The sequence below is a fragment of the Tachypleus tridentatus genome, chromosome 13 (genome assembly GCF_004210375.1).
Source record: "Tachypleus tridentatus isolate NWPU-2018 chromosome 13, ASM421037v1, whole genome shotgun sequence".
In the NCBI taxonomy this organism is placed as follows: Eukaryota; Metazoa; Arthropoda; class Merostomata; order Xiphosura; family Limulidae; genus Tachypleus; species Tachypleus tridentatus.
Genome location: NC_134837.1, coordinates 153704559 through 153729494, shown reverse-complemented (window position 1 = coordinate 153729494; position 24936 = coordinate 153704559). Strand labels below are relative to the sequence as shown.

The 24936-nt window shown below is 34.7% G+C and overlaps 1 protein-coding gene across 10 annotated transcripts in view; it reads left to right on the top strand.

Moving 5' to 3' along the window:
• Window positions 1-24936, top strand: part of LOC143239603 (serine/threonine-protein kinase mig-15-like) — a 119721-nt gene that overhangs the window by 5219 nt on the left and 89566 nt on the right. Inside the window, exon 1 of one of the 10 annotated variants that reach the window (XM_076480851.1) lies at window positions 3777-3848. The exons of 8 other annotated variants lie outside the window; for them this stretch is intronic. Coding sequence is in view for 1 of the 2 variants with exons in the window: in XM_076480850.1 (XP_076336965.1) it covers window positions 18320-18376 (57 nt within the window). In the remaining variant the exon portion in view is untranslated. Of the gene's footprint in view, window positions 1-3776; window positions 3849-18304; window positions 18377-24936 lie in introns of those variants that run through there. One more of the 10 variants, XM_076480850.1, reaches the window with a different exon arrangement.

Sequence of the window (24936 nt, the reverse complement as noted above, 5' to 3'; positions counted from 1 at the left end):
ATAAGAAATGTATGATGTGGACCTACACATATGTAAGTTGTAGTATGAATGAAATTCTTTTCTTTATAACTGTGTATATTTGCTGTGTGATGCATGAAAATTATGATTTCAAAGGCTTCTATGTCAGTAGGATGTAAACTTTGGACTTGAAAACAAGTTATATGGAGTAGGATGTGGCATACCCTATTTATCTGTGTTTTATGCAAAATAAGGTTTTTAATGAACATGATGTACTTTGGAATCATTGGATTTGAAAAATCAGGTTTGTGTTACTGTTCACGTTATTCTAAATTATTTTCACTTTTTGCATTTCTTTTAATATGTAATTAGAATTTTTTTTCTCTGAATGAAGTTAATATATGAACAAATAAGAAATGCAGTAAAACAGGAAATAATAAACATGACTAAGTAATTGGTTCATTGGAACATTTTAAAAGTGCATTATAAATGGGTATTTTACTAAGCTTGTACATTTTGATCCTTTTATGTTGAATACAGTTGCATGAATTTAGCTGTAAATTGTGTACATGCCTTTTGTATTTTTTCCTGTATATAGTAGTTAACTTGTGCTGTTATCAATCATTTGTAAAGGTTACTTCTGCTACTCTCACCTGCAGTATCTTTTTACTTTAAATAAGGTATCTCAATCACATGAAGTGCTACTTATAGGGTTATACAAGCATTATGTATTTTAAACACTTTCAATTGTCATTTGTTTGAAAGAAGTACTAATTTGTGTCTTAATAAATGACTAAGACTAAATTTTTCTAATGTAACTATGCTACATTTTGTTTGACATTTTAAATACTAGTTCAAGTTGTTCATATATTTTTTCTGTTTTTTTCACAAACTTAGGTAATATACATATATTTATATAGATGTTACTTACTATATATATAGACATAACTAATTATTAGTCACTAAGTAAAATGAAAATTCCCATTTTTTATATTACGATTTACCAAACAACAAACAAAACATAAGTTATACATGATGAGCATGTAGTCACAATTTGTCACAAAATTCAAATTTAATTGACCAAAAGCAAGTATTGTGATAATTTAAAGCTTTTTTGAAAATATTTGTATAAATTTCAACTTTTTTTTTGATAAATTGCTTACGCAGAGTATTCATGATGAAACTTTGTAGAATGGACAGCAACTGCCTGTTGTGGAGAAATAATTGTAGAGGACAACATTTTGAGAGTCTTTTGTCTTCAGGTGAGACAAAACATGGTGTCGTCCTCTACACTTGTGTCTCCACAACAGGCAGTTGCTGTCCATTCTACAAACTTTCATCAAATTTCAATTTTTTTAATAGTAATCTTTTTAAAAATTTTTAAATTTATGATACGATTTTAACATTAATATGAAAAATAATAAGTTCTGCAAAAATGCTGGTTAATCAAATGTAGATAATATATTAAAATTTTGTATATTTATTCAGGAAGTATAACTCAGAATAGTCACACCCTACATTAAAAAATATGTTCTCAGAAACTTGTTGCAGGAAGCATGAGTTTCTTTTGCTCAAGTTTAAACAAACCAGTTGTATAGTTTCATGTACAAATGCATTCATTCAAAATAAATCATTTGGAAAATAATAGAATATATTATGTTTAATGATATTTAATGGGAACTTTAAATGGCATGAAGAATAAAAAAACTAAGAAAAGATAAGTACTTAGACACTTGAGTTTGAACTAGTAGTTAAGGGTTCATACTGGCTGTTAACAGTTACATAAGGCTGAGTTGTAAATTTGGTACTTAAGTTGTTGTTACATATAGAAGTTGTCATTACATGTTGTTTCTATTGATTTTAGGCATTCAGTTAGAACTTGAGAAATATTAGGATAAGCATCTTTATTTATTATTTTGCCATTTGAGTTAACATCCACAGATATGGATGCAAGTTTTTGTAACTGGTAAACATTTTGTGATTAAGGTGGTTTTGTTTTTGAGGTTTGAAAATTTTTAAGCCTAATTGCTGCTATGGATTTTATTTTGTCATACAAAAATTAGTTTTCTTTACATATTTCAAGTGTTATAAGTCTTGATAAATTGTGTTTTAACAATAATTATATAGAGTAGAGCTTAACAAGTCATATTTCATGATCATAAAGAATTTAACAGTCCTTGAGTTTTTTTTAGTTAAGGAGTTATCTGATAAAAATAGGCAAATAGTATTTCAGCAGTTGTAGTTGTCGTGTCTTATACCATGTATAGTATAATCCTTATTTAACACTTACATTTTATACATAATTTGAGCATATTATATTTTCCTCACACACAAAACATGTTTTAACTTTATTGTGCATTCAAGACATATAGATAATGTTCTCTTTGTAATTTATGGAGTAGTTGGTCCTGTTACATATATGACTGTAATGTATGTGTGTGTGTGTGTGTTGGCAGAACTACTATGCTCTGTTGAAGTCCACTATCTTGAAATGCTTCATGGAAATCACTGTTTATGTTTGCATCTTGAACAAACAATGCACTATTCAGAAAATACTGTATGGTAAAAGTTTACTGTTACACACTCACGCATAGTATATAATATGTAATGTATATATAATGATTTTTCTCTGCTTTTTTTTACAAAATTAGCTGCAAATACATTTTCAGCATTATTTAACAACAAATGAATCTGAGTTAATCTTCATTATATTCAGATATTCTCTGGATCAGTCATCATTTTCTCTTAGTTAATTATACATAGTTAAATCATCAGTGTTTTTAATGTAATTTAATTTTCATTTTTATTCAGATAATTCACAACCTTCAACAGTACATAATCCAAAATATATAATTTAAATACTGAAAACGAACAACAAAGGTGTTTGATTTTCAGTATTAAAATTATGCTAAGCCGTAATTGGCAGTAATTTTATGTACAGTAATTACATTCAGTGTGCATCAAAATTTCTCATTTCTTTCAGCCTAGGTCAGGTGGTTAGGGCGCTCGACTTGCAGTCTGCAGGTCGCGGGTTCGAATCTCTGTTCTCTCAAACATGCTTTCAGTCGGGGGGGGAGCTTTATAATGTCACCATCAATACCACCATTCGTTGGTAAAAGAGTAGCCCATGTATGTGTTTGTGTGTATAAACATGTTACTCTGTAGAAGTATGAGGAGTGTTCTATGAAGGTTTGCCTTGCAGACATTTTACGGTGGTTTTGACTAATGACTTTATGATTTTCATGAAGAAAAAACTGACTTATCGTGGTATTCGAAACTTGTACAGAGGAAGAAAACGTAGTATATGTATCAGACTGTATAAACGGGCCAAGGACCTTGAACGCAACTACGTCACCCGATTGACGCACCCTATATTGCCGCTAGGGGTGACCATATCTTTGCATTAAGTGTTACTGGAACACCGGAAAATAAGTATCCGCTGTAGGGAACAGTTAAAGCTGTTCGTGACGTATATAAACAACTTTTTACTGTGGTAAATGAAGAAATAATCGAGAATTGTGTACAATATTTGTCAATGTTATTAATATGAATATGACTTAAGAACTCCAAAATGGTGAAAAGGAGAAAGTTTTCAGAATGATTATATTATCTAGATTAATAAAATGGTGCTATCTTGTGAACTGTTTAACTCAATGACTAGGCACATAAATCTTTTATATTTTCGTTAGTTTTTGTGATTTACAGGATACGTGAAGATGATGCTAAATCATATAACAGCTCATTGTTTTTTTCTCGTTAGCTAAATCGTTTTTAACATCAATACTTAAAATTTATATCAGATATAATTCAAGAGCTAGCAAGAGCCAACATTCTGTTTTGCTGTTTCCTCTCGAACTTGTGAATGTGTAGAATATGCAGTCAAGCCATCCGTAAGCCCTTGTTTGTCATCATTGTTATAATTTTTAAATACTTTAGATTATAAAATGAAACAAACTTTGTAAAGTGACTTTTAACAGCCTTTTAAACACGCTTTTAGTTTAAAAGCTAGGTTATATTATTATATTTGCATACTAAACGTTATTCTCCATATTTACTGCCCTTTCACTAAAAATTAAAATGTGACGAAACGATAAAAAAGCTAATAAAATATTTAGTGGGTTTTCAAGGTAGCGTGACAGTGTTCGTCAAACCAAGTCCTTTTGTTTGTTTCTCTAAAGTTAAAATGATACCTTTATAATTGATTTAAGGACGCTTATAAAAACTGTTAGTAGCTTTTGCGATTGTTTAAAGTTTAAACGTCGGTGAGTGAAAAATTCAGTTCTAAATAACAGGCGTAGTTTTGTAAGTCTTCCTAAATCTTAGATTGTGAATTGCAGAAAACAGTTACTAATACTAGGCTTTTTTTTTTTTCTAGAATGTATAATTAATTACAACAAAACTTCTATGTTAAAATACAACTCGTTACAATTTTCCATTTCATCATGGAAACGGTTATAAAGTGTAAAATATAAATGCATTTTTCTTTAAAATAACAATTGAAAATATGTATCCAAAACAAAAATCGTGTGTATGTGTACAAAAGTTAAAGCTATACAGAAATACTGATGCCGTATAAATAGCACTAATTGTGAATGGTGACTTAGAATTTTCTTGTTTTATAATGTATAATGGTTTGAAAGAATGTGTTGAAATGCAGGCTTAGCAGTGTACCGGTGAGCATAGGAAATCTCGCGTTTTATACAAATATATATCCCTTCGTCTGACCAATAAGTGACGCTATGCGAATATGACTTGCTCAATCTTCATTTTTCGTGTTATTGGCACGGCAGATTATATTTTTTATTATTATCATAATAGGATTAAAAATCGTGTCGAAAAGAAAATATTAGTAGAGTTAATATAAGTAACGATTAGGTTTTAAAAATCTATGTAACATCACTTTGTTATTTTCACTGCATTATTTTTTAAACTTTTAAAGAAGCGTATTTTTAAATCATTATAATTTAGTTATAAAAAATTAACATTGTCATGTTTTCAAATAGAATACACAACACAATTAAGACATATGCTTGAAATCCGAATGAAAAATTAATATTTACAATATAAACTGTAAATCAGATATTGTAAACTAATTTACTTCACTCGTTTTATAGTATGTTTTACAGTTTATATTGCAAATGTTAGTGAAAATTTAATAATAATAATAGAATGTAGATGATAAAATGCTTGAGAATGTTCATTTCTTCTTTTTTTTTACATTCATTTTGTCGTAATATTAGAAGAATATCACCAATATAATTTGTAGATATAAAAATTTGGTATTGTCATACTTTTAACCAGGACAGACAACATAATTAATACTAACATGATTCAAATCCAACACCCCTCGGCGTGGATTCCTGTACGTGGTGAGGGGACCTCCCAGGGAAGGTTCTGTTCTGTCGGTTTACCTCCTCTGGGATCTAAACATCCACCCACGCGCTTGCCGTACGTGGTGACCCGTGAAGGGGAGGAGAGGTTCTTGATTGTTCAGGGATTCAACCCTAACACACCACTTTGGCCTTGAATTACTGTAGATGGGCGGCCATGGCGTGGCTCCCCTAGGGTCAGTCGGCTGGTCCACTTGGACTAGGATCAACCAAGTACCAGCGTTGGATGTTCTCAACAGGTGTTGTGGACATTGTATCTGATGTTGGTGTTTGGGTATAGTACTCAGGAATCTCTGGCGTTGCTGCAGTGTCCTTGTTTGGCATTGTAGTGCATCCCCTCGTAGGGCTCTATGGTCGGTGGATTCATTGGGCACCGAAATATTATTTTTTTATTATGGATCCTTTAAATAAAATAATGAAAAAACAGTCCAGAGTTAAACAACCATATTTTGAAGATTCTGAGCAGCAATCTTCAACATCTGTAACACCTGTACCTCATTTTCTTATACTACATTCTCTTTCAGGCAAATCTTTAGGGCAAATGCCTCCCTCTTTCATTCAGAATGGACTTGCTGGCTCTCCAAAGTCAGTAGAGAAGCATCGCTCTGGTGACATATTGGTGGAAACATCCACATCTCAACACAGTGAACTGCTTTTGCATTTAAAGGTGATCAGGGATATACCTATTGAGGTTGCACCTCATGCTACTTTGCATTTGTCACAAGGAGTTACTACTGAGAGGGATTTGAAGAAAATCCTCGAGTTAAAGATTCTTGCTGGTTTCTCTGCACAAGGAGTTTCTGCAGTGAGGCGTATCTCCACTCGCAAAGATGGAATTATGATGCCGACCAATGTCTTTATTCTGACATTTACATCACCATGTCCACCTGCCACCAACAAGGCAGGTTATCTAAATTGCGAGGTATGGCCATACATTCCAAACCCTCTCAGATGTTTCCATTGTCAGCGGTTCAGTCATTCGAAGACATCATGTCGTGTTTCCTTGATGTGCTCGTTACAGTGGCAAGGACCATGATCCCTATGAATGTGAAACAGACTCTCATTGTGTGAATTGTAATGGCTCTCACCCATCCTACTTTTGTTCTTGTCCTAAATGGTTGGAAGAAGAGGTGCAGCTTTGAAAATTATTCAATACATTGCTTACCCTGAGACTTAAAAGTTGCTGTCCACCACTTCATTCTACTGCTACAGTAGGAGTGCAGACAGATCTAACTGTGCCTCTAAAAGAATTATTCTGAAACCAAATGAAAAGTCTTTTGACCTCCATGGTTAAAGTTCCTGAACCAATATCAACACCAATCTCTATCCCTAACATGCATTCCAGGAAAACCCCAAGATCCACTTCCTTTGGTTCTGGGTACAGGCATTACCTCAGGCACATTTCTTCTCCCACCTCAAGATGCAAAACGATCATTCGTTCATGTCCTCAGTTGCTGGAATCCTCTTACAGGAAACATTTCTGAAACCTGCCAATACAGTCACCTTTTGGCAGTTTTATTTGTACACCGTAAATGACACACCGTAGCCATCCATGTTTCCTTGGGTCATACCATCACTGTTTGTTCTCTCTACCTGTTTCCTGGAGAGACCTATGATCAGTCGGACCTTGACACTCTCATCGAACAGTTGCCATCTCAGTTTTTAATCTTGAGGGACTTTAATGTACATCATCCTCTCTGGGGAAGTGTTGATATTGATGTGAGGAGTTGTTCCATAGAGTATATGCACTCTGATCACAACATTTCTCTTTTCTATGGTGGTTCTTATACTTATTTTCATGCACCTAGTCAGTCCTTTACTGCTGTTGATCACTCAGTTTTCTCCCCTTCACTATTCTCCCACTTTTCATGGATGATTGACAATAACCCACGAGGCAGTGATCATTTTCCTGTAATTTTGAGAGGGACTGGCAGTGGTTGATGCCACTTGACTCACATGCCCCATGGACGCTGGATCAAGCAAACTTGTCTTCTTTCACTGCTCTCACAGAACTTGATCCTGCCATCGTCTGTATGGCAGCAGTAACTTATTATATTATACAGGTAGCTGCTCAATGTATTACTAAAACCTCAACACATTTTCCATGATATTCTCATCTGTGGTGGAATCCTGCCTGCCATATTGCACGGAAGGTTCAAAAACAGCATTGGGATACTTTTCGAAGGTATCTCACACTCGCATTGCATCACTTTCCATCAGGCCTGTGCACATGCTTGGATTAAGTTCATAACAAGCATATCTTCTACCACCAGTTCCAAAGTCATATGGGACAAGATTCAAAAGGTCACTGGGTAATATAATTCTGTCCCCCTCTGATGGTCAGGAAGTAGCTGATACCCAGAGTATCACTGATACTCTATGTGAAAGCTTTTTTCAGGTATCTAGCATTTCTGCTTTATCCTTTACCTTCTAAGCCATCAAGACTTGGGCAGAGCGACCACCTCTTTCCTTTCGAGCTGATTTCTCTATGACTATAATCATCCATTTACACTGGTGAAAATCAAACTGGCCCTTCATTGGTTTGGTAGTTTATTAGTCAGACCTGATGATGGTCACTATGAAATGCTGCACCATCTATATCTTGTTTCTCTTGCTATTCTTCTGATTGTTTTTTAACCAGATGTGGCAGGAGAATGGTTTTCCTGATGTCTGGCATCAGACTGTTATCCTACCTTTCTCTAAGCCTGGGAAGGATCTCAAGATTCCTTCAAACTACCATCCATTTGCTTTGAAGGGCTATCTGTGTGAGGCCGTAGAGAGAATGGATAATTCTCATCTTGTTTGGTTTCTCAAATCAAACAACGTCCTCTCGACCACCCAATGTGGATTGTGACGACAGTGCTCCACCATGGACCACCTGATTTGACATCAATCAGAGAAACCTTTATCAAACAACAACATCTTGTATCAATATTCTTTGACATTGAGAAGGCTTGTGATACAACATGGAGGTATGGCATTTTGTGAGACCTCCATTTATATGGGTTATGTGGCCATTTGTCCATTTTTTATTTAACAAGTTTTAATGGACATACAGTTCAAAGTTTGTGTGGGTTTGACACTTTTCTGTTCTTTTCAACAGGAACTTGGAGTCACTCAGGGCTGTATTTTGAGTGTCACACTTTTCAGTGTAAAGATTAATACCATCACTGAACAATTCCCCTTTAATGTTGCAAATGGGCTCTGTGTCGGTGACTTTCATATCTCATGTCAGTCATCGAAAATGGGGTATAATGAGCAGCAGCTACAGACTGCCCTCAATTATTTACTAAAGTGGACCACAGCAAATGGTTTTAACTTCTCTCTTTCTAAAACCACTTTTACCACCAATGGGGTATTCACCTTGATCCTGAACTCCGTGTCGGTGAAGTTGTGCTATCTGTGGTCCCGGAGACAATGTTCTTGAGGCTTATCTTTGACCATAAGCTGGCCTTTATACCACCAGACATCGAACAGCTATGGGTCAAATGTACAAGAGCACTGAACATTTACCGTGTTCTCTTCCACCACTTGGGAAGTGGATCATTGTTCTGTGCTAAAGATATATCGTGCTCTTATTCTATCAAAACTAGATTATGGATCATTGGTCTGCAGCTATGCCAAGACATTGGCCTTAATGATGCTGTACCCCATTCATCATCACGGACTGGGGCTTTCTGCACCTCCCCCAGTTCAGAGCTTATACACAGTCTCATGAACCTCCTTTGCACCTCTGCCATTTGCAACTGTCTTTGCTATATGTTTTGGAACTTCATTCCTTACCAAAGCTTCCCACCTGGGATTGTGTTTTCCTTCCTCAGTGGGCTGTGCTTTTTCAAAACAGACGATCTGCCATTGATCCTTTTGGCCTTTGTATCCAGGAGCAGTTGAATGAATTGGATCTGTCCTTGGATAACATTGCTGTATCTACTGTTTAGCCCATCCAACCATGGCTTCTTACAGTCCCCAAATGTGACCTATCTTTAAGTCATTTGAGAAAAACAGACACTCCTGATTGGAAATACCGTCTATTATTTGCTGAACGTCTTTCAAACCATCCTTCCATTCCTATTCATATGGATAGTTCAAAATCAGGTGACTGCAGGCTCTGCCATGGTTTTTTGTGGTTCAGTGTTTGCACATGGAATCCCCTCTACAGCTTCTGTGTTTACAGCTGAACTGTATGCCATTTCTCTTCCCCTGGAACACATAGAAGCAAAGCAGTACTCAAATTGCACTATTTATACTGACTCGCTTACTTCTGTATTGGCCCTGGAATTGCTTCATGTTAGTTCTTGCCAATATTCAAAATAGACTGGCCCATTTTTCTTTAACTTCTACTTCCATCCAGTTTTTCTGGATACCAGGCCACGTTGGTATTCACAGGAATGGGCTGTGACACTGCAGCTAAATATGTCTGCTCTTGCACTATCACTGCTGTGCCTGTTCCGTACATGGACTATGGTCCTGTATTCAAGGCTTAGCTCTGTACTAGTTGGTAGTTAACTGGGAGTGAACAACATGAAAATGAGCTTTTCCAAATAAAACCCTCTATTGGACTTTGGCTGTCTTGCTTTCGTAAGGATCAGAAAAGGGAAGTTGTTTTAACTCATCGTTTTCTTTTATCTGGGAGTCATGTACCAGTGTGTTGTTTGTGTAACACTCAGGTCACAATAAGCCCAATTCTGCTGTCTTGGTGTCATTATGACTTTCAATGACGGCACCATTTTAAACATGTTTTGTCCCAAGGTTTATCCATAACATTAGACAATGTTATTGGCAATGGTGACACTGTCTACCTTGGAAATGATTGTTTTTTAATGGCCATCTTTCTTTTTAATGTTATTTAAGTTTTTAATTTATATATTAGACCTTTTTTAATGTGATTCCCTTCTTAGAATCAAAGTACATCTAGTTTGATTTTAAATTAGAAAATGACCATAATGTCAAATAACTCGAAACCAGGACTAAAAGGTCATCTTTAGGTGAATAACGCTGGTTTTTGAACTTACCCATTAGTCATCCTAGTGAGTTATGATAATTTTAATTGTGCTACAGAAAGTCCTTTACAACTTGCATTACTGTAGTTTTTCTCTGACTGTTGTAAACTTGGTGAAAAATGGATATAGTGCTATTTTTTTAAATCAAAAATTAAACTTTGCCTTGTTTTACCTCAATTTCCTTTTGTGAATGTTAATAATTTTACTTTAATTTTAACTTTTTCCAGATGTTTGGCACAGATAGCCTAGTTGCTTTGTACCATAAAACACCAAACCAACAAACCAAATCCAAGACTAAAAAGAATTAAGTAAATTAGTTAGTTTATATTGTAGTAAAGGTTAATGAAAATTTAATAATGATAAAATGTAAATGCTAAAATGCTTGAGAGGACATTTCTTTATTTGTTCAGTATTTCATGATGTTGTGTAATTAAACTAAATGTTTTAATCCCATTTGGAATATCACCATGCTATCATAATGTTTATACACATTCAAGAATATATTTGTTTTTCATTGAGTGGCTTAGCTTTTTCATAAACCTTCCACAAAATTCTTTGTCATCAGCAACTGCAAAGAAATAAAAAAGATAATGTTCCACACAGTAAACAGTTTTTTAATATATACACTGATATTTCTATATTATAGAAAGTAAAGGTAGATGAATGTATAGTATTTTTAAGTACTATATGAATTTTGCTTTGGAGGTGTGCAGTTGTTGAAAAACTGCTTACCATTCGTTACAAAAGATATTTTCCAATTTATGCAGATTAGGACTTAACATGTATAGTCTTATGTGCTATATTTTCATGTGCACTAATTACTTTGGGTAATAATAACACTGTAAGTAAACGTCCGTCAGAATACCTATTGGGGATTTAATATGAATTTCTTATGTGTTATTGTTACCCGAAGTAATTAGTGCATATGTATAGTCTTATGTGCCATATTTTTATGTGCAATAATTACTCCGAGTAATAATAACACTGTAAGTAAAGGTCCATCAGAATACCTATTGGGGATTTAATATGAGTTTCATATGTGTTTGAGTTGAAGAAAAGAAATTGAACACAAGTTTGTGTCCTGTGGTGGAACAGTGGTAAGTTTGCAGATTTTCAAGCTAAAATGTATGACACAGTATCATAATGTATGCAGTTTTTGGTTTCCACCTTCTTCTAAATTACAGTAAAGTTAATTCAAGTAAAATATAAAAATGAATAATTGTTTTTGACACTAATAATATTTTCTTATTAATCCTTACACTGAAAATATAATTTATAAGTGACTTAAATTGATAATAAATACAATTCATATACTTAATCTTGTAGTGTTAATAGTTTCAGAAATGCAGCACCTGCAAGTAGTTCTTTCTGTGTATTACACAGTGTACATTTAGGAGCCATCAGCTGAAATAATTACATGTTTTGTTCAATCATGAACTTTTGACAATAGTTCTTTGATGTTATTGGCATTAGTATCTATCAGTATCTATCTTTTTTTTTCCAGGTAAACTAATGTGAAATCTTCTATTAAGAGTGGTGTTACTTGTCTAGTCTTGCCAATGACCAAGAGACAGGTTTAGTATGTTGGACTAATGAGTGCCTTCTAGTGCATTCAAAAAGCTAACTGTGCAAGTTAATAGAAAGGCATCAAAGCATCTCACAATGTTTATCCATCTATAATCAATAGACAGCCTTGGTATATTCTTTAAAGGTTATATGTTTCTGTTTTCAACATACATTGTTTCTCAACACTGACTGCATCTTGTTCTCCAGGGAACTGACATGGCACTTCTTTGAGGTTGAAAGCTATTGTTGTTTAATAAAAATAGCTATTTGGCCTCACTAGCATATTCAATCAGCAACTCCCTGAGTTCCTATCATTATGTTAAGTCTAAATTGCTTTTGCAATCATAAACAAGCCATGCATTCATCCTTGGACATGGTATATCTGGAGCTGTATGGCTAATTCTGCTTTACTTCTCTCACCATGCCAGGGACCATTCCATCAGGAGCTGATTATTTATTACAAATTTCCAACAGGACTACATCATCAAACATATAACTACTCTTGTGCATCCAACTTTCTGGACAGGAAACAATGTGCTTTTTTGCATTAGTACTATAACTGCAACAGATAGCAATAATGTACTAGACTAACTCTGTAGTATACAATAGAATAACCACTGTGTGGTTGGAGGTACTAGCAATCTTTGTTCAACAAACATTCATGCAAAGCACTATTCTTGGGCTTATTCTGACCAGCTGAGTGTATTCTGGTGGGAAGGCTTTGATATCAGTGTTGCAAAGCATTCAGCAGAAGAATCCTTGTATTCCCACTTGTTTTGCATCTGAGTGTGTCAAGATGCTGGTTATTCTTTAGATGTATTTGAGGCTTGTCTGGTAGAAGCACTTCTGGAGGTACAACCACTACAGATAGCTTTACAGGATTCTTTTTCACCTCTAATCTCATAAAAGTAATCACTTCAAAGTTGATCAACAGAAGTACTGTCTATTTGGACACAGATACTTCTAATACTCAGGTTTATTTTATTAGTAGGCCTTATATGACTTTATTAACAAGGATACATTCATGACTTACAGCTGCCTTTGGAGGATATGTCTTTCCATCTAGGTAGTACAAATCATCAACAAGTAGTCTAAGATCCATTCCTCTATTTTGAACCTTGGATCTGGCATGATGGAAAACTTGATGCCATGTTTGAGCAACTCATTTACAAACCACTTCTTTTCAGAATGCTCAGTTTAGCCAAGATGTCATAGGGAATTTGTCTTTCAGCTATGTACAGTTCTAGGCATCCACATGACTCCAGAAGCATGCTTCCATGTGGAAAAGCTTTCATAAATAAAATCTATAGGTTAGTTGTCATTACATACCAAAACATCCTGTCTTTTCTACAAATGGTACAGTTCTGATTGTTGAATTTCCTCCTCTGAATGTTTCTTCCATTGTCTTTTGGATGAAGAGAGGTGTAAACAGCCAGGGATTCAGCTGACCTGATCAGTGATAGGTAGGTGTAGCTGTTAGACTACTGGCCTTCAAGTACTGCTTCAGCCTTAGTAGCCCATGCTTTCTGTGAAACAGGTAAAACTCTGATATAACCTAATTAGCAGTTATGGAGGTTCTGTTTCCTGAATTTGTGACTGAACCTCCACAACAGCAGTAAAAATAGATATTTGGAAAGGACTTTTACTAAACCTTGTTGCTCTCTTTCTTTTCTTCTTGAAAAGCAACACAAAATTCCACAGTAAAAGATTCTGAGCTTATGGCACTTAAGTTTTTCCCATAATACCATACTCTGTCATTCTGAGCTTTTCAGATACACTTTAACTAGAGTTTTCACATAATAAGTATTAGAGAATTTATCTTATTGTTTTACAAGAATATTTAAAGAAAAGACTGGACACAAGTTTGCAATGATAGAAAAATGTTTATTTACTTGTCAGACACACACACAAATAAGCACAACTCAGTCTTAAGTGTACACAGAACAAATGACAGCAGTACTTGGTAGTTTTTGAGATCTCTGTACCAGATGGTCTAAAAAAAAATCCATTATAATCTGAGAGAATCAATAGCATTACACATATTACAATTGGTTAAACTCTTCCACAGTGCACTTGTCACCAGCATCAAATGGCTGTCCCAGATGTAAAAATGGGGAAAGTATATCCTCTAGGTATTCATGAGTAACTATATAATCAGTACTACTAGAGAATACATTAAAAGAAGTCTGCATAATAATTTTGCTGATACTTTCCATGAAAGAGTTAAGAAATACCAAAAGGGAAATTATACATGATAGTAGTTGACAAACTCGAGATGTCTTCCCCTTCCAAAGCTGGTTGTGTGTGTGTTACCTGAATTACACATGCTGACAAGCAACAAAATCTGGTGGATAAGAAATCATCACATTTCTAAACGTTTTATTTGTGTATCATTATGAACATTTTTGTCATTTTCATTAGATAATTCTAATTTCTGTATTGGGTGATTGTTTTAAATCAGCTTATCTGTACTGGTTAGTTTTCATCTTTACATAGTTGGTTTATATATCACCTCCTTAAATTATATTATTCTCTCACCTGTTTGAAAATGTTTGTTTTTTAATCTGGTTGAAAGCTACAGGAGGGCTATCTACACTAGTGGTCCCTAATTTGGCAGTGGAAGACTAGAATCACCAACACCCACTATCAACTCTTGGGCTACTCTTTTACCAATGAATAGTAGGGTTGACTGTCACATTACAGTGCCTCCACAGCTGAAAGGGCAAGCATATTTGGTGTGGCAGGGATTCAAACCTGTGACATTCAGATTACAGTGAGGCATCCTAACCACCTGGCCATGCCAGGCCCTTTGAAAATGTAATCATGAAAATATCCTTGGGCCTTTTATGGTTCAGTAATGTGAAGGCTTATAACATTCAAAATCAGGTTTCTGTAAATGCTGTTGGCAGAGCCCAAACAGCCCATTATATGGCTTTATGCTTAACAAACAAATAACCAATTCATTACTTATTCATAGTGTTTCTAAATTTTTATGACCCAGTAAGTACAAAGTAATTACAATGATTTTAAAATAGTATATAGGAAAAATATTTTTCATCCAATCTCGTTAAACACTCCAAAATGCATTAGATAAAATTACCCAATTATAATTGTAGTCAAATATGATAGTTTGGGAATACACAGTGGATTAGTACACAGCTTTCTTTGTACACACATGCTTGTTTTGAATTCAAACCAGATACAACCAATCAGCCGTGGATGACTTGTAATGTGACGATTATTGCTCTGTTGGTTGAATAACCCAAGTCTGGGGGATGGGCGGTGTTGACTAGCCAGCTACCTTCCACCTAGTTTATCGTTTTACGGTTATGGACAGCTGATGCAGATAGCCCTTGAACAGTATTATTGGCTCTTTAAGTGGATACCTGTTGATTGGTTCAATTACACTCAAGTTTGTTATGCAGACATTTCAGGTAGACATGTTAAAAACGTACTTTGTTGTGACCTCAAACCGTGATAAGTTTGTTTAGAATGTGCGTACCTGCCTTTTTTCATTCTGCAATCAGAATTTCTCATAACGTGATATACGTGATCTATCTTCGAAAACCTTGTAATAATCATGTACAAGTAGTTTTTGCTTAATGTAATACCTGTATGTTAAGATTTACAAATGAAAAGGGATGAATATCGAGTTGTCATTCTTTTTCTTGTTACGTAAGCTTTCCTCTAAATACGAAACTGTTAAAACATCTTGTTTTTGCATCAGAATCTTTAGTATCGAGTATAATGTGCGGTAATTTTTACTGTTTCAATTCAAGTATGGATACTCCAAACATAGGAATCCCGTTGTTGATAAAGTTGATAAGTCTTCATAAACTAAGGATGAACTGAGATACTTGTGCAAGGTTGTTTGGGATATTTGGGTTTGATTACTTGTGAGAAACGTGCCTAACTGATAAATATAACTGACGTTAAGGAAGAGGTTAACGACACAGCAGCCGTCTCACTACTTTTTTTTTAGCAGGGTCCAGGAGTGTCAAAGAGAACTAGAACATACTGTAGCATGTATGTGCACTTCGGGAAGTATTTATATATCTTCTTAATATGCACATCTGCAATGTATAGTTTTTGCAGTTAACTTCATGGCGCAGCTACATATCTTTGTTCAGCCTCCATCAAAGAAGTTTATTGCGTGAAAGCAGCACTTGTGACATAGTTTGTAGATTATCCCTAGAATAATAAAATATACGCATTAATCGCATTAGTTGTTAGATCCTTACGTTTAATTATAATTTTTAATCTAGAATTTTGTTCTGAAAGAGATATTACAAAACTTACGTTTGTTCCCTCCTAATAATGTACATGTAAACTGCCTGTATAAAATTATCTTAAGTATAGTTGCCAGTTCTGCCTATTAAGAGCCGAATTTGGGCTTTTTTCAGAGACGTTCGAATTTGTTTAATGCAGTGGGGCTGATTTCAAATGGTCACTTGTTCTCTGTGCATGCCTTTTAACGTAAAGAAATATCCCATATAAACTAAATTCTGTTGTTCTTTCATTGAAATATTAAAACTAATCATGTCTTCTCACTTCTTTCTGCATTTCTTTCTCTCTTGTGTATGATTTTTGAGCAACAAATTGTGGAATCTTCCAACACAGCGCATGATCGTATCTTCGTTTTTGTTTCAGAAGATGCATTTTTTATGCCTGTTGAACAACTTGGTTTAGCAAAGTAGTAGAGCTTTTAATTAATAGTAATTTAAACGTTTTTACTAATTTTTATATATAGAATATGTTTGGTACGTTTTTTTTTCAAATTTTATATTTATTTCTCCTATAACAGTTATAACGCCACATCATCTATGCCACTTTTGACAATATTCATGCAACAGAAAAGAAAGAAAAAAACTTTTAGAGAAGGAAAGTCTGAATTATTAGAAATACAAAACTGTCATCAAAATATTTTAGTTTTCGTGGAATTAATATTTGTCCAAAGTATCCGTTGTAACGATTACAAGATGATTTTTTGTTTATGTGGTATTTGTTTCGCCAAACTTCTGTTACAATACTGATGGTATTGTTGCTAGCTGGTCTTTGTTTTGTGGCTTTTGTTATTAAAAACTCTGTAACAAACAATATGGACTCACAAGCAGTTTGGTACATAAGTAGCTTAGAAAAAGGTTCAAAGAGTCTGTAGTTCTGCGATTAAAAAACTGATATGCACGATGGACTTTCTTACGACGGAGAGGAAAACTTAGTTTAAAGCGTTATAAGCCATAAGACTTACCACTGTGGGTTTCTTTATCGTCTATGTTATCGTAATAAATATTTTGACCAGTTTCAGTCTTGTACTTCATAATGTTTTAAATCTGAACAAACGTGAATAACTTCGTCCTCCTCCTGTTCTTGTATGTAATTTGACCATTGTTCATATAGAGCGTAGAGCAAAAATAGCTGGCAGCAAAGGGCGATTTGGAAGTTTTGACTGTACAGACATTGATGACATCAGAACAGGAGTGAGAGAGAGGTTGGATAAATGTATTTGTTCGATTTGTCTCGGCTCTGTCATCGCGCCTCATGCGTTCCCTCTCGTCACCTTATTTGAGGCGCATAACCCTGACATAATTTTATGTCGAGTCTCTGTTCATTTTACATTTATAATAATAAAATAAGCCTTCATATTTCGGTGAAATATAGACACGACACGTTTCTCATAATTGTTTTTATTTTTCCTATGTATAACATGAATAATTGTGTTTATAAAAATAAATATTTTGTCGTCGCTTGAAAATGTATCTTGTAAAAATTTGTTTCCATGAAAGAAAATAAATTGTAATTGTGAATTTTCAATGATCATCAAACTGGTAATAAGGTACAATATATCGTTAAAAATGTGTGTTGTTTTCAGAAATGTACTTTGAAATATTATACGCAATCGATAACATGGTAACTTACACGTCATTTTAGAGAAAGAAATGTTTAGTAATGCTGAATGTATATCAATACACACACACACACCCTTCAAGGACGTCGTCACGGATACTGACTTTAAAGTCAGTCACGTGACTTCTAGTCGTGCTTGTTGATACGATCGCTGTTTTAAAAACAAAGAACTCGGGTTATTGGTGATCTTTAAGATATAATACATTATTGCATGTTATATACTTCCCATCTAGCATTACTCATGATAGCTATTCTCTGCAAGGAAAATTTATATAATAAGTTATCAACCACCCATCTTCGAACTGTGGATACTAAAATTTGTGTGTGTTGAATTAAGTGTTAATAGTTAGTGTAACAGTTTACTTGGATGTTAATGTTTATAAGTAGATTAATATAAACCTGTTAACAGACACTTCACCATGTGGGAGGTGTAAGACTGGGGTGTGTGGTGTTAACTTCCGGTTTAAGGCTATAGGCTTGCATTGCGATACAATTCTGAGAATGTCGCGTGCTTTACACCACGCGACAATACATACTCACGCTGTAGAAAAGTATGACGTAAGTACTTCGTATCGTTTTGCATAAAGTTGTTTTATGATCCATAGATTAACATATCAGGTTATGATTATCCAACGAATAATCATTTCAGTTTGTTTAAACTTTCTGGATTCATTTGTTATTGCATTAATCTATATTTATCTGATTTTATTTAACTCTGGTGTTTGTGTGTGTTGATAGGTTGTAGATTTTATTATAGTCTCCATTTAAATATGAAATGAAAACAAACTATCATATATTCCTCACTGAACTTCTATAGCTACATATTTAATTACATGCATTATGACCCTCATTTTAGGTTAATTCCATCACCTACAAATATGTTTACAAAACCTTGTATCAAGTTTTGATTTTATTGAGCCACGAATACCGCGGAACTTTCCTTTGGATGAAAGTAGACCGTCTACAAAACTGACATGTTAGAATCACCAGAAATAAAATGGATAATTGAGTCACACATTCGTGAAGTTGTCATATTTTGATTATAATCCAGTAAGTCATATTCAGTTTATTTGTTTGTTTTTAAGGAAACATGCAAAAACTTAGCGTAACCAATCTAAAATGTGTACAACCACAGAAACGTTGTTTGTACGTAAACGTTTTATGAAAAAAATAGTTAAAATTGCTTACAATAGCCAAGAGGGCAAGCCCTAATTTATTTTATGAAAATATATTTTCCGTGTTATCAGAGTGCGTGGTGGAAATGAAAATAATGGAATGGTGAACATACGAGAGAAAGTTGAGTTTCTTTCGTTTTCCAAATATTTCTGAACAACTTGTATTCTGTATGAGCCTCTATTCAGTAGCACAGCGGTATATCTTCTGACTTGCAAGCTAGAAACTGAATTTTGATACTCGTGGTGGACAGAGAATAAATAATAAAATAAAAATGTTTAGTGTTTTGTCAGTATTTCTACGAAATGTGAATAATGATATCAATCTGATTTCATTAATTTATAAAGTGCTATTCTAATAAGCAAGAAAAAAGAGTAGAAAAATTAACCTTATTTATCGCAGTATAATATTGAAGATTTACCCGACTTTTGTGACCCATTGATTTAAAAATAAGAGGCTATATAGAGAGAGAAGTCTACGCACAAAATAAAAATTATAATTCTCGATATATCGACATAATACGTGAAGTTTTTTGAAAATACAACTTTCTGCTGACAAATCATCCACCAATTTCGTGTGCAAGAAAAGTAATAACTTGCGGTTAAAATTGAACTTTAAATTACTTGTCAGCTTTAAAATTTAGTTGTTTGTGACGAATATTAGTACAGTGTTCACAGTGACATTATTAAACATTAAATTATACAAAAAAGAAACGATTAAAATATGATCTAAATAATACGTGAATGGCCGAAGGATACAACCATGTACAGTAGTGGGCATAACTGTTAACGACATTGGTTGTATGCGAGTGAACATCTGAAAAAAAAGTACCTCAGTTGTCAATGCGATTGAATAATTGAAGGCCATCTCTCAAATTAGGGTGGAACGTTATTAGTAATTAGCGTGTCGTACAATTTATTGATCAATGGGCACGTTGAATTTGTTCCTTATCGGAAAAAAAAAACTCCCACTGGGAGCGTGGGTGGATTTTCAAAGTGATTCATAATGACGAGAAACCCACTTGAAGTAAAAATGTATCTCAGGACGTCTCGTATGGGTATTAACACTTTTACTAATGTAGCAGAGAACAACGTTTCGACATTCGTGTTATCTGCTTTATCAGTAAAAGTATTAATACCCATACAAGACGTCATGAGATACATTTTTACTTCAAGTGGGTTTCTCGTCTATTCGGTTAGACAAGGGTTGGTGTTTAGTGGTAATTAATTGTCTTCCCTCTAGTCTGTTAGTTGAAAGTTAGAGACCACTAGCACAGATGATCCATGTATAGCTTTGCGCAAGTATCCGAAACAAACTTAAATTACCGACATGTTTTTAGACTATTCACGGGTACACAAATTGCTTCATATTGAGTGATTTTATATTTGTATGTGGGTGAACTTTGGGTGAAATCGCGTATTTTCTATGTAAGTTATTCAGGGGAATCCAGCAGTAATTACAATAGGCTTAAATACAGTATTGATAGTATTTGTGTCACGCGTATGTAACCAACAAAGTTATGGATCCACAATATATGTATGTAATAGGTTTATAATTGATTCTCGGCATAAAAGGGAAACAATGTATAAAATTATAGTTTAATCAACACAATTCACAACTCAAGAATATTGTAGTGATTCATGTGGTTTCCAGTTAAAATCTGAATGCGATGCGATTTGATGTCACGGGCCACTATAATAGTTTAAGAACGTAAGAATTGTAAACTATGTCAGAGAATTATGGACTGCAAAACGAAAAATCTAAGGTTTGTGTTTCAATACCTGTGAGCATACTTTGCACTTTTAATTGTGAATGCGTTATTAAAAAAAAAAGACCGTCAATCCTGTTTATAGATTAAAAGCCCGGTAAGAACCCCTGTAGTATTGAGTGTTTCTAATTGGTTACCTTCCCTTTGTGGCAGCTACAACTTAACTTTAGGGTTTCCTGATGTGGTCGTTTAGCCATGTACGTATAAGGTATTAATCGGATTGAAAATACCAACGCCGTACTCAGTTATGAGTATATTAAACAGCACTTCAAAGGCTTTCAATGTTTCTACAGAAACTGGTTGCCAGTGCGTTATGTATTATTCATAAAGTGATTCTTATCCATGTAGTTCAGAAGGCTGAACATTTCTTGTTCTCTGAGGTTTTTCTTTTTGTATTTGCATGTGTGTGTGTGTGTCTCACACGTATTGTATATAACTTGGAGATGACTGGCTTTGGAATCCATTGTCCATATTCTTAAACTAGTCACACTTTTCAAAATCCAGCCCCATTTTGGTGTTCGTAAGTGCTAACGTAGTTGTCTTTGAAAAATTACCGAAGCACTGTTATGTGTTTTCTGGTGATGTCGACTGTGTATAAGTTTAAGGATACCTGAAGATTGTCCCCCATCTTAAGAATGGAACGACTGCGAGGATTAACCATATTGTAATATGTTTAAAATGATTCTCTTAGTCTAGACCTTATGTCGTGTCTTTGAAATTCTCCAGGCATTTATTGGTACACAGTTGTCAACAGCCAGAGTTGTTCTTAGCGCACACATGCTATTTTTGCATCATGGCCAGCTTATGTCGTTTCTCTCTTCTTCGCCCGGCATGGCTAGGTGGGTTAAGGCGTTCGACTCGTAATCTGAGGGTCGCGGGCTTGAATCCCCATTACACCAAACATGTTCGCTATTTCAGTCGTTGGGACGTTACAATGTAAAGTTCAATGCTACTGTTCGTTGGTAAGAGTAGCCCAAGAGTTGGTGGTGGGTAGTGATGACTAGTTGCTTTCCCTCTAGTCATACACTGCTAAATTAGGGACGGCTAGCGCAGATAGCCCTCGAGTAGCTTTGCGCGAATTTAAAAAAAACAAAACAAACAATTATCTCTTCTACTCAGCTAAATGAAAAAATCGAGTTAACTCGGCAATACTTATTCTGTCGAATCTCCATAGTTAGAGCATTACTTATTTTTATCTGAAGGTGATCAATGTAGTTGAGAATACTATATCAATGTAACAAGTAAAATTGTTTACTAGTATTTTTAAACCGCGAACATCCATATTGATTGCTACCAGGTACAGTGTTGAGTGAATGTTTATTAGTATGAAAAAGCGTTGTGTAATTATCTAGCTAGAACGAGCAGTTAGTGTAGCCTCTACATGTAGACAAGAATAACTACTCACCATAACAAAGATTATTAGATGTTTATTACTTGAGTAGTCGAATTCGAGTGAAAATTGTGTGAAAAAATGTTCAACAGGGAATTTTAAATAAGTGAGGTTTATGGTTGACTAATCATGCAAACAACCTGAGTTGGCATGAAAACCCTGATACAACATTGGATTTAAACAGCCCAACTGCGAAGGCTAGGGTGGTTTGTAAGCGTGGGCTTATGTTGTCGTGCACGTGAGTAGCTTGTAAACACCGATCCACCAGCTGTTTGACATCGCCTTGGATACGTTAAAGCCACAGGACGTACTTTTTCGATGTTAACATGTAGGAATATAATAGACGAGAAACGATTAGAAGATGACATCTTAGAAAACTTTATTATTTGATAAGTGTGACGAAATATTACAGAGATGTTTGTCTCTGTATTATTTAATTTTCATAAAAAATATTTAAAAAAATCTTAAAAATGGATATGTTTTGTGATACAACCCACCTTCTTGGAGGTTGTTTTAATGTGATCAAGAAAACCTAATAATCATGTGTATGAGACTAACCATGCTTTAAGAAAATACCTAAATTTAATTTTGTGGAAGTTTATAAACACAAGTAAACGTCATTTAAACGTTTTTATGATCGCTAATTATCGATATAGTACCATTTTTGTTTTAAGTGTTCATATTATTATAATACGAAAAAAAAACACCTCCAATATAGTCACTTTGATGGACTGTGTGGATTTGTTTTTCGCTTGAAGGCTTTTTATTACCTTGTGGTTTAAAAATTAGGTTGTATATTTTTATGCAAAAACAATTTTATTTTTACGCGTCTTTCTTTCTATTGATAAGAACGAAATATGACCCACGTAGCGATTGAGAAACCGAAAACAGTTCAGATACCCACTTATCTAAATATATTAGGTTGATTAAAAGTTGATTGAAATACTTTATGCCTATGAATTTCTGTGACATCTGCAAAATCGCCAATGTGTGTGTTCATGATGTACAACACAGACTGATAGAACTGATACAAGTTTGAACAAGGTACATATCAACAGTCAGAACATGCAAGTAAATACGATCTTTGTGTTAGTATATGCTTACTACTACGCAGGCTTCTTTCTGGGTAGTTTGATACCCCAAGGTATTGCATAGCAGAAATAAGTTTAAATATAATTTCTATGCGCATGTGCTTTATTTTATTGATAAGATTTTTTTTTCTTCTGAATGATTGAAAGAAACCTACATCAGTTGTGAAGTTGAGTGATAGCAGAGATATAATATCAGTAGCACATGGTGACACGACATGAGAAAGAAATTCTAGTTGTTCAAGTTTTTTCAATGCTGTTGGATTGCTATTACCATCGAAATGTGGTAGACAGTGTGTTAAGAATGCAAGTTTTCGTTACATAGTGTATATTTTGCGTTCTATGATAAATAACATGCTTGTAGAAGGTTACATTATCCTACCCTTGGGTCATGTTTGGCGGTTGAGATTCACCGAGATGAAGCTTTACTTAAACGAAACTTTGATCCGTATGCGAGCTATTTTAATACATCAGGCATGGTATGCGCTTTGGTATTCTGGAGTACAATTATAGAAAACTGTTGTATCGTATCCGTTTGCACTGTTTAGTTGCTAATCGTGTACTTGTTGTGTCTGCAAATTTTTAATTTTTCCACGGCTTATATTAGCCTGTTAAGATGTTGGTTTATTCTCGCACCAAACGTGCTCGCCCGTTCAGCCGTAGAGGCGTTATAATGTGACAGTCAATCCCACTATTCGTTGATAAAAGAGTAGCCCAAGAGTTGGCGGTGGGTGGTAATGATTGGCTGCCTTCTTTCTTGTCTTGCACTGCTAAATTGAGGACGGCTAGCGCAGATAGCCCTCGAGTAGCTTTGCGCAAAATTCAAAACCAAGCTATTTTATCTTCATAATTATATATATGTAACGAAAAATAAAGGTTATATTAGAAATCAGTAAGTTGCAAGACAATTAAAACTTGTATAAAGTCACGGGGGAACAATATATATCAATAAGTGGCAAAACAACAAAACCTATATAAAGTCACGGAGGAACAACATATCTAAGAACTGCGTGTTGATATTCTTTAGTAATTCATAGGTAGTATGATATCACGTAAAACTGATCGTTTTTAGAAGGGCATGTAACGACTTTTTTACGACACAGAATATTCATACACCCAGACCAGGTAGGTTTAGATCGGACATTTTGAATCTTCAAGGCGGAAATATCTCTTGTACTTAATGTCATTTGAAAATAAAGGAAAAAAGAATAGACTTGGGGCATAAAACTGTACAGAAATGACCTGCATAGTTGTAAACATAGTATGACATCTTGTAAAAAGTTAGGGAACCTGAATACGAAAAGGTCTACAATGCGAATGCCGCAGGCAACATTATTGAGAAGGACCTCCGCCTGGAAACGAGACTAGAGGGTACGAGTTTACCTAAATATGAATTCCCATCATACCTCTTCATTCGTTACATACCTCAAGCAGCTTGAGAATGAAACAGGTATTCATAGAATTTCATGTAAGGATATACTGTCGAAGTTGCCAAACGAAGCGTCTATGGAATTCTCTGTGGTCGAACTGTTGAAACGAGCGCTTGGAAACCGTCCTCGTACACTAAATGAATTGTAAAGGCATCAGGGCAGAGTAAAGATTTTCCGACGGAGCCTTTTACAGTTAAAACTACACTACAAGGATGTTGTCAAAATGCACGGTCGTCAGATAGAATATAACTATATATGCCCCCCAGTGG